A 13,511-nucleotide genomic window follows, 5' to 3' on the forward strand; every position below is an offset into this window, starting at 1 on the left:
AAATATGCGTAAGTGCATCAGAAGCAGGAAGCTGCTAAGCAACCAAAGGGGCCACTGGCTGATCAAGGTGCTAAAGCAGCACTCAAGGACGATAAGGCCATTGCGGAGAAACGAAATGAATTCTTTGCATCGGCCTTCATGGCTGAGGATGTGATGGAAATTCCCAAATCTGACCCATTCTTTTTAGGTGACAAATCTGAGGAACTGTCCTAGATTGAGGTGTCATTAGAGGAGGTTTTGGAACAAATTGATAAACTAAACAGTAATAAGTTACCAGGGCCAGATGGTATCACCCAAGAGTTCTGAATAAACTTGAATGTGAAACTGCAGAGCTACTAATTGTAGTTTGTAACCTATCATTTAAATCAGCTTCTGTACCAAATGCCTGGAGAATAGCTAATGTGACACCAATTTTTAAAAAGGGCTCCAGAGGTGATCCTGGCAATTACAGGCCGGTAAGCCTGACTTCAGTACCGGGCAAACTGGTTGAAACTATAGTAAAGGACAAAATTGTCAGACAGATGGATGAACATAATTTGTTGGGGTAGAGTCAACATGGTTTTTGTGAAGGGAAATCATGCCTCACCAATCTGCTAGAATTCTTTAAGGGGGTCAACGAGCATGTGGACAAGGGGGATCCAGTGGACATAGTGTACTTAGACTTTCAAAAAGCCTTTGACAAGGCCCCTCACCAAAGGCTCTTAAGCAAAGTAAGCTATCACGGGATAAGAGGGAAGGTCCTCTCATGGATTCCCAACTGGTTAAAAGATAGGAAAGAAAGGGTAGAAATAAACGGATGATACAGAATGGAAAGAGGTAAATAGTGGTGTTCCCCAGGGGTCTGTACTGGGCCCAGTCCTATTCAACATATTCATAAATGATCTGGAAAAAGGGGTAAACAGTGAGGTGGCAAAATTTGCAGATGATACAAAACTACTCAAGATAGTTAAGTCCCAGGCAGACTGCGAAGAGCTACAAAAGGATCTCACAAAACTGGGTGACTGGGCAACAAAATGGCAGATGAAATTCAATGTTGATAAATATAAAGTAATGCACATTGGAAAACATAATCCCAACTATACATATAAAATGATGGGGTCTAAATTAGCTGTTACCACTCAAGAAAGAGATCTTGGGACTGGGAGTCATTGTGGAGAGTTCTCTGAAAACATCCACTCAATGTGCAGCAGTCGTCAAAAAAGGGAACAGAATATTGGGAATCATTAAGAAAGGGATAGATAATAAGACAGAAAATATCATATTGCCTCTATATCAATCCATGGTTCGCCCACAGCTTGAATACTGCGTGCGGATGTGGTCGGCCCATCTCAAAAAAGATCTATTGGACTTGGAAAACGTTCAAAAAAGGGCAACAAAAATGATTAGGGTTATGGAATGGCTGCCGTATGAGGAGAGATTAATAAGACTGCGACTTTTCAGTTTGGAACAGAGACGACTAAGGTGGGATATGATAGAGATCTATAAAATCATGACGGATGTGGAGAAAGTAAATACATGTTATTTACTCCTTCTCATAACACAAGAACTAGGGGTCACCAAATAAAATGAACAGGCAGCAGATTTAAAACAAACAAAAGGAAGTATTTTTTCACACAACGTACAGTCAACATGTGGAACTCTTTGACAGAGGATGATGTGAAGGCCAAGACTACTACAGTGTTCAAAAAAGAACTAGATAAGTTCATGGAGGACAGGTCCATCAATGGCGATTAGCCAGGATGGGGGGGGGATGGTGTCCCTAGCCTCTGTTTGCCAGAAGCTGGGAATGGGCGACAGGGGATGGATCACTCGATGATTCCCTGTTCTGTTCATTCCCTCTGGGGCACCTGGCATTGGCCACTTTCGGCAGACAGGATACTGGGCTAGATGGACCTTTGACCTGAGCCAGTCTGGCCATTCTTATGGGTACTTATTTTTGTTAAACACTAACACTTTACGCGATGGTTGTGTGCTGCGGCTCTGAGAATGAAGCAGTTCCGCAGCGTACAACCCAGAACACACACACGGTGGAGGTCGGAAAAATCAAGCAATGTTAATATAGCACTATGATTGGCTCACAAAGAGATGCTGCCTGCCTGTCCGTTTAGTGCGGTGCTGAATTTAAACAATCAACCCTCCACAGGTAAAGATAAGGTAAAAAGACAAACATGGAGCAAAAACCACAAATCTATGCCCGAATACCAACAGGAAAGCAGTGCTTAGAACTTTCCAAGGAAAGTAAAGACAGGCACAAAGAGGATGCATTGTGCTGCAAATATTGCAGCACTGAGGTCAGTGGTCATGCTGACAGGATAAAGGAGCATGTCAAAGTCAAAAGCAAGCAACACAAGAAGCTTAAAGAAGAAAGCGAGCTTCAGGACAAACAGTCAATATCAGGGGCTTTTACCAGGGCTTTAACAAAAGGGAGGACACAGCACGATTGTGTCAATGAATCTGTACGTGCTCTTTGTTTCACCCAACGACCGCTGTTAATTGCAGAGGAGCCTATTGATGACTTTATACGACAATCCTGTCCAGCTACAAAACCCTTCCTAACGCAGACAACCTCACTCGTAAGTATCTGAAAGAAAACGGCAACGTGGTAGCACCTAAACCGATGGAACGACTTGATGGAAATGTGCTGCCTAGTCTGATTTTTGACAAGTCTCCTTGATGCTTTGGACCGTCCGATTCTTTGGCCTTTTGTTTTCAGGTTTTGATTTCAAAGCGAATAAACCCGCATTGTTTTGTGCCGACGTGCCATTCATCCCCTCTGCTGACAGCCGTTTTGTCGATGCAGCAATAACTGGCATGTTTGAGATGCACCAACTAACTTGGGAAAACGTGGCCACAACTAACGCAGATTCTGCTTCCTGCATAGCTAAGCTGGCACAGAGATTACACTCCATCAGAAACCAGAGCTGCTATGTATTACCTGTCTTCTCATCTGATTAACATTGCGCCGTCAGCAGCAACTGCTACGGAGGAAATGAAAGACGTGAAATCTTGCATCTCTGGATTTGGGGCCGTTTTCAAGCATGCGAACAGGCTGAAGGCTGTGTTTTACACAGTGCGAGACGAGCGCAAAGCCGACTGCTGTTTACCCACCATGGTTGGGCCACATCAGGAGATGAGCTTGTACTTCACTGCCTGCTGTGTCAATCATGTGTGGAGTGTGCCACTACATCTCCTAGATCAGCCCAAGTTTGTTGGTTCTAAAGAAAAACTCTGAAGAGACGGGCAGATAACCAGGGTGACTGTGAGATTCTGCGCACCAGGGTAATGGTCACTGTTGAAAACTTGCAATCACTGTGCGACACACAGAGAACACTGGAGTTTTCTCTGACTACTGCCAACACGTTTGCCAATACAGACGTTTACCAGATCATGCTAACCAAAGTCTCAATTGAATTAAGCACAAAAGCTGAAGGAGAAAGATACAGCGAGAAAACACAGCTGTTTCTAGAAATCCTTCTGACCCCGGAACATGAGAAAACAAAAAATTATTTAAAATCTTCGACACAACACCCAGGGAGAAATGGGAGATGACCGTGGCCCGTAATCTGAACCTCAAAGTGTTTGGTGCCAAAGGTTCTTTTTGCAATGTCATTCAGGTGTTGCACCCCTTCCTCCAGGTGAATTTTACAGCAGACTATGATTGTTATGCCAGAGTGTTTCAACCATTTACCACTAAAGAGGAAATTTTAAATCTGAAAGGGGAATTTACTACTCACGTGAACTTGCCCACCCCTGACAACCCAAAACTGGATGTGCTGGCTTTGTGGAACAGTCATCCAGACACACTTCCCAAAGTCACCAAAGTGGCACGGAGGGAGTGCACCCCCTGGTTCTACCGATGCAGAGTGCTTATTTTCAAAGTGGGACTACCTCCAAGACAGCAAGAGGCTCAACATGAGTGAGGAGACTTTTGAAGACCATTACCTGAGCGTACACAAACCAGGATTTCTGGACAAGCTACTAGGTCTGAGAGACAAAATACACCTTTAAACATTTAAAAAAAAAAAATCTTATAGTCGTAAAATGTGGACATTATAAAAGTCCCCCCCGATTTTTTTATTTGTAACCCAATTTCATCCCAGTTTTAATGTTTGGAAAATAAATATTGAAAAGTTCCCAGATATTTGTAAAAAAATAAAATAAAAATAAAAACTGAAAACACGGAACACTAACTGTACCACACCCAACGAAAACCCCAGTGGAAATTTCAGGTAGGTGGAACGTAATTATTTGTGTTGGAATTTGGCAAGGAAACTGCAGCCAACACCCAAAATTTGCCACGTGATCCAGGGTGACAAGGGTAAAGACCTTATCTTTAAGTATCATTCAAGACATGAGCCCTCTTGCTACACAGCAGCCCCGAGATCCATGATGGGGCTCTGAGCCAGTGCTGACGCAGAGGGAACAACGCTGCCCCCTACTGAATCATCCACAGCACTCCCTGGAGCACCAAGGCTGTACTGCCAAGCTCCGATCCCATTCCAAACCCACTGAGCTCGAAGGATCAGGTGAGACTGCAGCCTGAGGTCACAGGCCAGACTGCAATTGAAAATGCTACTGCCCAATATAGCGCGAGTCCCTGTGTGGAAGGAAGGGGCTTCTCAGGCTCTCATCTGAGACACTGTGCAGAGGGTAGCTCCCTGCTGCGTAATGACAGCCAGCCTGTCCACTTCCCCCATCCCCACATGCTCCCACTTACTTTATTGAACCTGGCGAAGGGGTAATCCTTTCCCTCCTCTGCGGCCCTCCTCCAGTGGTAGAACATGGCCCCGTCTTTCCTCGCGGGGTTGGTGAAAGGCATCCACTTCCAGGGCCGCACTTTCTTGGAGCCCAGCTTCGCCTTGACTGTGCGGTAGCCCTGCGTCGTGTCACTGGGCAGCAGAGGAGGCGCATCCCTGCAGAGGAGAGAAGGCCCAGCTGAGAGAAGCAGCAGTCCGCACTGCACTCCTCTGGAGAGTCTTTGCCATGGATCCTGGCAACACAGTAGGTAGTGCAGGAGACCTGGGTTCAAGCCCCATTCCTGGTTTTGCACCCCCCAGGACGCAGACACCACATAGCTCCGGGGTGACATTCTGGCTTTGGGTCACGCAACAGCATCCACCCCGCAATCACCCTGAATCAACTCAAGCTCACCACTGAGAGCTCCAAAGGGGAGTCAAAGCCACCATGGTATAAAGAGTGATGAGGGTGCAGAGCCTGCTAGCAAGGTGAGATTCATTGTGTGTCAATGGAAAGTCACATGCCTGGATCTGGAGATGGAACAAACAGCATGAAGACGTTTGAAAGGAAGAGCTGTCTGGAAAGCAGACAGTGTTAGAGACCTCTGGGCCGATAGCACAGTCCATAGCAAATGCCATATTTCGGGTTAGGAAGGAATTTTCCCCCGGTCACATTGGAAGAAACCCTGAGGGGGTTTCGCCTTCCTCTGCAGCATGGGGCATGGGTCACTTACAGGTAAATGGGGAATTCTCCATAAACTTGAAGTCTTTAGATCATGAATTGAGGATGTCAGTAACTTAGCCAAAAGTTAAGGGTCTGTTACAGGGTGAGGTTCTGTGCAGTGAGCAATGTGCAGGAGGTCAGGCTAGATCATGATGGTCCCTTCTGATCTTAAAGTCTATGAGGTTGCAGCATAACACTTGCGGAAACAAAAGCTGGTGTTGCTCCCGGTGGCACACACAGGGGAATTAGATACAAAAGGGCATATATGCTGCCCCAGGTGATGTAGCTCTGGAGTCACTGCACTTTTCTCATCACATGCACAGAGCAGAGCCTCCCCATTCTGAAATGAGAAAGAAAATATAAACAAGAGAAACAAAAATGATAAAAAGCCTGGAGGAGATGAGACTGAAGGTGCTAAATTTTAGGGGCTGGATTGTCAAAGATTCCAAGTGTGACTAGGCCAGGCACTGACAGACTGGAGCCATTGGTGGGTGCCAGCTCTCCCATGAAACTGTGCAGAACACTAACCAGAGACACTTACTTTTTATCGGAGTAGAGAAGCGCATAAACCTCTCGGTGCATCCCCTCCGGCCTCTTAAATGTCAGCGTCTCAGATGATTTCTTGGATTTTTTCTGAAACAGAAGATTTTGGTTATAGATTGAGAGTTTAAGGCAGAAGAGACCATTAGATCACACAGACTGACTTCTTCTATATATCACCGGCTATTATATTTCACCCAGTTATCCCTGTATGGAGCCCAATAACTTGCGTTTGGCTTTCAGAAAGGTATCCCGTCTTGATCTGAAAGCATCAGGAGATGGGAAATCCACCACTTCCCTTGGTAGTTTGTTCCAGTGGTTTAATCACGCTCACTGTTAAAAATGTGTGCCTTACTTCTCACTGAATTTGTCTGGCTTCCACTTCCAGCCATTGGTCCTTGTTCTGCCTTTCTCTGCTAGATTAAAGAGCCTTTTACTACCCGGAATTTTCTCCCCAGGAAGGTGCTTATACACTGTAATCATGTCACCTCTCAGTCTTCTTCTTCATAAACTAAACAGACTGAGCTCTTAAAGTCTCTCACAGTAAGGCATTTTCTCCAGCCCTCAAATAATTTTTGTTGCTCTTTTCTGCACCCTCTCCAGTTTTTCAACATCTTTTTTAAAATGTGGACACTAGAACTGGACCCAGTATTCCCGTATCGATCTCACCAGTGCCGTCTACAGAGATAAAGTCACCTCCCTACTCCTCCAGCTAGCACTTTTTGAATATTGGGACATTAGAGCTCTTCTACTCTTCTGGCGTTATCCCAGTATTCCAAGAGTTATAAAAATGAACATCAGTGAGCCAGAGATCTCCTCAAGACAACTCTTTTAGGACTCTTGGTTGCAAAATATCCAGGCGTCTTGATTTTTAAGTATTTATTTCTAGGAGATATTGTTTAACACCCTCCTTAGTCACTAAGGTACTGGAAACTACTTCATTGTCATGCATCTTTCCAAACACAGAACAGAAATATTTATTGGACACTTCTACCTTTTCTGCATCATTAACAGTTTTACATCTCCACCTAGTAATGGGACTATACTATTCTTGGAATTTCTTTTGTTACTAATATACTTTAAAAACTCTTTATTTTCCTTAGCCCTGCCAGCTGTGGAGTTTTCCCTTATGACTTCAGCTTCCCTTATCAATTTTCTACTTTTGATAGCTTCCTAACTTATATTGATTATCTATTTCCCATTTACTCCATTTGTCATATGTTGCTTCCCCACGACTGCTGCCTTCACTCTGTCATGGAGCTAGGATGGGATTTTAATCAGTTGTCCTCTTTCTTGATAGATGGCCAAAAAGCCACAAATACACTTCTTTTAAAACTCCCAATTTTCATTTAAATTTTTCTGTCTACATATTTCCTCTGAATCAATTTTTCTCATATTTTTCCTCAGCTTTGGGAAATTAACCCTTTGGAAGCACCAAGTGTACACATTACTGGTTGGTGCTGTCCTCTATTTGCTCATATTGAATGTAATCATGTCATGATCACTGGTCCCTAGGCAAACACCAACTTCCAGCCCATTGATAAATTCATCTTTATCTGTCATAATGATGTCTAACATAGAGTTACCTCAAGTTACTTTTGCATTAGAAAATGATCATCTAGAATTTTTGGAAAAACTAGTGGTGTTTTACTACTGGCTGCATAAGAACTCTAAAGTGTGTCTCCCAAACTGAAGTCCCCCATAACACTATTTATCTTTCCACACATTACAGATGGGTGTTTAAGGAGTAACTCATCCTGGTCTCTGGTTTCCACTGGTGGCATATAACAGATCCACACCAATACACTTTGTTAGTTAGCACAGTGATCCTTATGCATTCAAGATCCTGTGGGTCTGAGTTATCAATAACTTTCAAACAAGTAATGGGGTCTTTAAGGCAGAGTGCCACCCCACAACTCTTTTATCCACTCTGTCCTTCATGCACAGGTCATAGCTAGTGATTTTAACACTCCAATCATGCACATTCTCTCACCAGTTTTCAGTACTACCAGTTATATTAGTCTTTGCACTGATGACAAGGCAGCCCCAGGGAGCTGCACTTCTGTGTGGAGACAGACATTTCAATGGAGAGGAAACAGTGGCTGGGGAGTGCTTTGAGTGTGATGGCATTCTATTATTATATAGTTTCATCTCAAATTGCGCAGTCTGGGACCTATGCTACAGTCTTGGTTCTCTTGGATCTGGAGTTCCTGTCCATCTCTCAGGTTTATATTGTCCCATCCCCATAGCATCTAAGCACAACAATGCCCCTGTGAAGTATGGAAGAAATATTATACTCATTTAACAGGTGGGAAACTGGGGTACAGCGCAAATACAGATAAGGCCTAAATGACTTGCCCGAGGTCACACACAGATCCTGTGGTCAAGACAGAGACATAGCTCGGGGTCTCCCAAGTCCCACTTTCAACGCCTTAACCTCAAAGCCATCCCTTCTTGAGTTTGCCAGACATTTGGCATTTGACTGTTTTGATTTCTGACAAAATGTTTGGATTCTGTGAACACAACCCTCCAGAAAACAAGGAGATGGGTAACTGAAGATACAGGGAAGCCAGGAAATGGACGTACATGTAAGATGCCATATACTCCATGGAAATGCCCCAAGTCAACAACTATAATAGTAAGAAATATTTGTTTTCCTCCAGTCTCTTTCAGTTATAGTCATTTGAGATGACACTTGTGAGAACAGTAGGTAAAAAGTTTTCAGACACAAGTGTGATTTTCAAGTTGGTGTCTAGGGCAAAGAGTTCAGGCCCATAACCCGGTACCTTATCAGAATTGATGATGTCCTTCTTATTGATGGTTCCCGTGTTCTCTGACTCCACACCCCCCAGCTCCAGAATATCCCGCACATCTGCGCCCGTTGCCATCTTGCTCTCTGGGGGCAGAAACACAGCTGTCAAAACAAGAGGCCTATGAACAGGCATCCACAGGGCATACATGCAGATTGTCCTCTGAAAAATGAACCACTTTGCTCATCCCTCTCCAGTGTCCAGCAGCCCTTGCCCGTCCTCCCCACAGGGCAAACAGACCAAGTCATTCATCCTCGTTCAGCAGACATTTTATTTGATTCTAAAATGGACTTTGTTCTTCAAATGCTTAGCAATAGAAAATGAGGGGTACCTGTTCCTGGAAGAGAACAGAGACATCACCATACTGGCTCACACCAAGGTATTTCTAGCCCAATAACCTGTCTCTAAAAATGGCCAGCACTAGATGCTTCAGATATCTTTAAAATGGCCAAATTATTTTGACACGGAGGACAGAGGTCAAGTCTAAAACTACTGACAAGCTGAGGGAAAAAATGACTTTTCCAACATAAAACAATGCAAAATTTACCAAATATTTTCAACTTTATATGTACTGCACCAACAGAGATGCAGCCACCTCTGGGGTGGCACCCACTGTCACACAATGAAGAAGGGGACATTTCTAGCCAAATGCTCTCTCGCTATCATGACAGTGACCCCACTGGATCTTTAGTGCCCACACAGAGCAGAGAAGACCGGCATTTGTAAGGTCTTATCCAAAGCTCCACACACAATAAAGTGCCTGGAATTCTACTTATTTATTGTGGATCCAGGGCTGCTGAGATTTGAACCAGTGGTTCCAGGGAGACTAGCCATCTTAAACACGATGGTTAAATTGCTAAAACATCCCCGCCTAGATCTTCATCTCCTAAGAGTATAAAAGATTCCTGCGGATGACTGCTCATCCGTTCACCCAGCCAGCTGAGAGAGGACGACTTTTATTAGAGCACATTCCTCACAGTCACCAGTACGGCTGTGATACTTTCCCATGGGCTCAGTAAAAAGAAACTTTTAAAAGAAGGAAAATCCTGGTAAGTGAGAAGCTACCGCTTGCCCAAATGGGATGGGGTGTGACAATCAGTCCTGTTAGCTGCCTGGATCCCAGACTTCCACTCTGTACAGACCCCCTCCCACTGCAAAGGCTGCTAGTGCTGGCTTCTCTTTGGGATTTACCAACAGGAGAAAATGCAAAATGACACCTCAGTCAGAGCCCAGGGCTAAAACTGGCTGGGATTTCTTAGGGTGCTGAGATGGTGATTAAGGCCCATTGGGTCCCGATGGATCCATTTTCAAATCACGATGGGATGTTTTTCTAACAGATCTGCTCCAGGAATTCTTGGGGGCAGCTCTCTGGCCTGTGCTACACAGGGGTCAGACGTGATGATCAGAATGGTCCTTTCTGGCCTTGCATCTGTGATCTCTCAGGGCACCCACCTGGATACAGATTCCCCAGGGCCCACTATTCCCTGCCCCACCTCAGGAGCAAACTCCCTCAATCCCTGCCCAGAGACCCTATGTCCAACCCTACCCCCCAGGACTCCGACCCCAACTTCAGACCTCCCCCCAGCCCCACGCCCCAGGACCCTGACCCCATCCTCAGACCTCTCCAGCCCTTCCCCCCAGGACCCCGATCCCAACTTCAGACCTCCCCCCAGCCCTTCCCCCAGGACCCAACCCCATCCCCAGCCCTTTTCCCCAGGACCCTGACCCCATCCTCAGACCCCCCCAGCCATTCCCCCCAGGACCCCGACCCCATCCTCAGACCCCCCCAACCGCACCCCCCAGGACCCCGACCCCATCCTCAGACCCCCCCAGCCATTCCCCCCAGGACCCCGACCCCATCCTCAGACCCCCCCCAACCGCACCCCCCAGGACCCCGACCCCATCCTCAGACCCCCCCAGCCCCACACCCAAGGACACGACCCCATCCTCAGACCCCCCCAGCCCCACACCCAAGGACACGACCCCATCCTCAGACCCCCCCAGCCCTTCCCCCCAGGACCACATCCTCAGACCCCCCCAGCCCCACACCCAAGGACACGACCCCATCCTCAGACCCCCCCAGCCCTTCCCCCCAGGACCACATCCTCAGACCCCCCCAACCGCACCCCCCAGGACCACGACCCCATCCTCAGACCCCTCCAGGACCGGACCCAATCCTCAGACCCCCCCAGCCCTTCCCCCCAGGACCCCGACCCCATCCTCAGACCCCCCCCACCTGGGCCGGTGGTACCCGCGGCAGCGGAGCCGAGGCTGGTGTCACAACGAACCGGGTCCGACCAGAGGCACTTCCGGTCTCCGCCGCCACGAAGCGGAAGTGCCCGGACTGTGAGCGGGACGGAACGGGGCGCCCGCCCGCTTCGGAGCCTGGGCCGGGGGCGGGGCAGTCCCGGGGCGGGGGCGGGAGGGGCTGTCCTGGGGGCGGAGCATGGCGGGCGGGGGCAGTCCTGGGGGCGGGGGGCGCTGTCCCGGGGGCGGAGCACGGCGGGGGGGGCAGTCCCGGGAGCGGAGCACGGCGGGAGGGGGCAGTCCCGGGGCGGGAGGGGCTGTCCCGGGGGCGGAGCACGGCGGGGGGGGCAGTCCCGGGGCGGGGGGGCAGTCCCGGGGGTGGAGCACGGCGTGGGGGCAGTCCCGGGGCGGGGGGGGCAGTCCCGGGGGCGGAGCACGGCGGGGGGGCAGTCCCGGGGCGGGGGGGGCAGTCCCGGGGGCGGAGCACGGCGGGGGGGGCAGTCCCGGGGCGGGGGGGGCAGTCCCGGGGGCGGAGCACGGCGGGGGGGGCAGTCCCGGGGCGGGGGGGGCAGTCCCGGGGGCGGAGCACGGCGGGAGGGGCTGTCCCGGGGGCGGAGCACGGCGGGGGGGGCAGTCCCGGGGGCGGAGCACGGCGGGGGGGGGGCAGTCCCGGGGCGGGAGGGGCTGTCCCGGGGGCGGAGCACGGCGGGGGGGGCAGTCCGAGGCCCCAGGGCTGCTGTTGGGGTGAGGTTCCCGCCGGGACGGGCCCGACGTTGCGGGGACTCGAGAGCCGGGTCCTGCGAGCTCGGGGCCCGGCCTCAGGCAGGGGCCGGCCCCGCTGCGGCACGGGAGCCCCCCGAGCAGCCGGGCCCCCCACCCCCGCCGCCGGGCCTCCAGCCCCGGGCACGCTCCGGCCTCTGCAGGAGCCGGGGGGCGCTGGGGTCGCCAGCCCCCCCCCCCCGTCAGGGCTGCAGGCGGTGGCCGAGGCCCGGAGGTGGGAGCCCGGGGCACCCTGGAGACTCACGGGTTTATTCGGGCAGGAGATTCCGGGGCAGCAGCGACCGGGTCGTAGCGGGGTCTGGAGCCGGGGTCCGGGCCGCTGGAAGCGCCGCCCCGAGGGGAGCAGCCGCAGCCCTAGCCCTGGGGTGGAGCCTGGGACGGGGAGGGTCCTCGGGGCCGGGTCCCCGCATCCCTGGCACCGGGACTGACCGCCAGGGGCGCCCTTGCCCTTCCCCCCCTCGGCCCAGTGGGCGCTGCTTCTCAGGGGGAGCCCCTCGCACACACTGCTCCCCGGGCCCACCTCTGCTGCCCCCCTGCCTGAGTACCACTCCTCCCTGCTTCCCATCACCCCCCTCCACACCCCTGAGCCCCCCAGTCCCGCCCGCCGCACACCCGTCTCAGCTCCCCCATGGCCAAGCGCAGCAGAAGGAGTTAAGGGAACTAGCCTCGGCTTAAATGTTCATGGAGTATTTCCTGGAGCCACCATGGCTATCTCCTCTCCCCCCCCCCCAATGCTATAAAAGCCCCAGGGGGGTTGAAAATATTTCCCGGGGCTCCATTCCAGACAGCTCTGGCAGAATTTAAGCCCTGGAACTCGCCCTGTAGGAAGCCACATGAGGTTGTTTCTTTAGCACCATTCACTGATTTCCGTGTTTTAGAAATAGTGGCCGCACCATCAGAGGCTCAGGTCTGCAGGGGGCACGGGGAAATGTGACCCTTGGGCGTTACCTCGCTTCATGCTGCTGTCTGCCTGGCCTTCGCATCGCTCACCAGGGCAGGCCAGGGCCAGCGCCATGTGTGAGAGAGGCCCTCTCTTTGGTCAGGTCTTTGTGTAGTTAGACCAGTAGATTATATCAGCAAAGCACTCCTAGTGTGGACGCAGCTTTTACCAACAAAAGTGTGCTTTGGGTGGGATAGCTTATTCCGGACCCACCTGCAGCGTGGTCCACACTTAGAAGTTTTGCCAACATAACTGTCAGGGGGGAATCAAACCCTTACCTGATTTTAGCTATGCTTGCAAAAGCCCTAGTGTAGGTGCAGTTATACTGGGTGGGGGAATCCTTTTGTAGGTATGGGTTGTTTCATTTGAGGAACTGGTAAAAGCACAGTTTGGGGCCAGTGTAAGTTTTGTCCACACTAGGGGCTATTGCCAGCGTAGGTCTGTCAGTCACAAATCACACCCCTGACCAACATAGCTATGAAGGCAAAAGCTTGTCATGAAGGGACCAAACTCTCTTCATTCTGATGGGGGAAGACACAGATACAGCTAGGAGGAATTAGAGGGGGAATGAAGGCAGCTGTGTATGTGTGTGTGTGTATGTATATATATATATATATATACACACAAACGGAGAAAAGGGGAAGTTGATAGTAATTAATATAAACCAGAAGCTAGGAATTTCAGAAAATTGATAAGGGAAGCCACGGGACCCAAGGAGAAATCTATGGTCAGCA

General features: G+C 50.0%; 1 protein-coding gene across 3 annotated transcripts in view; it reads right to left on the reverse strand.

The window, feature by feature from the left end:
• Nucleotides 1-12,202, reverse strand: part of DMAP1 (DNA methyltransferase 1 associated protein 1) — a 48,831-nt gene extending 36,629 nt beyond the window's left edge. The window contains exons 1-4 of one of the 3 annotated variants that reach the window (XM_077824340.1): nt 12,082-12,202; nt 8,787-8,896; nt 6,002-6,093; nt 4,718-4,913 (exon numbers count right to left, since the gene is read on the reverse strand). In XM_077824340.1, the coding sequence (XP_077680466.1) occupies nt 4,718-4,913; nt 6,002-6,093; nt 8,787-8,888 (390 nt within the window). In that variant the 5' untranslated portion in view covers nt 8,889-8,896; nt 12,082-12,202. Of the gene's footprint in view, nt 1-4,717; nt 4,914-5,151; nt 5,268-5,470; nt 5,801-6,001; nt 6,094-8,786; nt 8,897-11,046; nt 11,118-12,081 lie in introns of those variants that run through there. The other 2 variants (XM_077824339.1, XM_077824341.1) reach the window with 2 other exon arrangements.
• Between the last annotated feature and the right edge of the window lie 1,309 nt (nt 12,203-13,511).

The sequence above is a fragment of the Eretmochelys imbricata genome, chromosome 8 (genome assembly GCF_965152235.1).
Source record: "Eretmochelys imbricata isolate rEreImb1 chromosome 8, rEreImb1.hap1, whole genome shotgun sequence".
Taxonomy (NCBI): domain Eukaryota; kingdom Metazoa; phylum Chordata; order Testudines; family Cheloniidae; genus Eretmochelys; species Eretmochelys imbricata.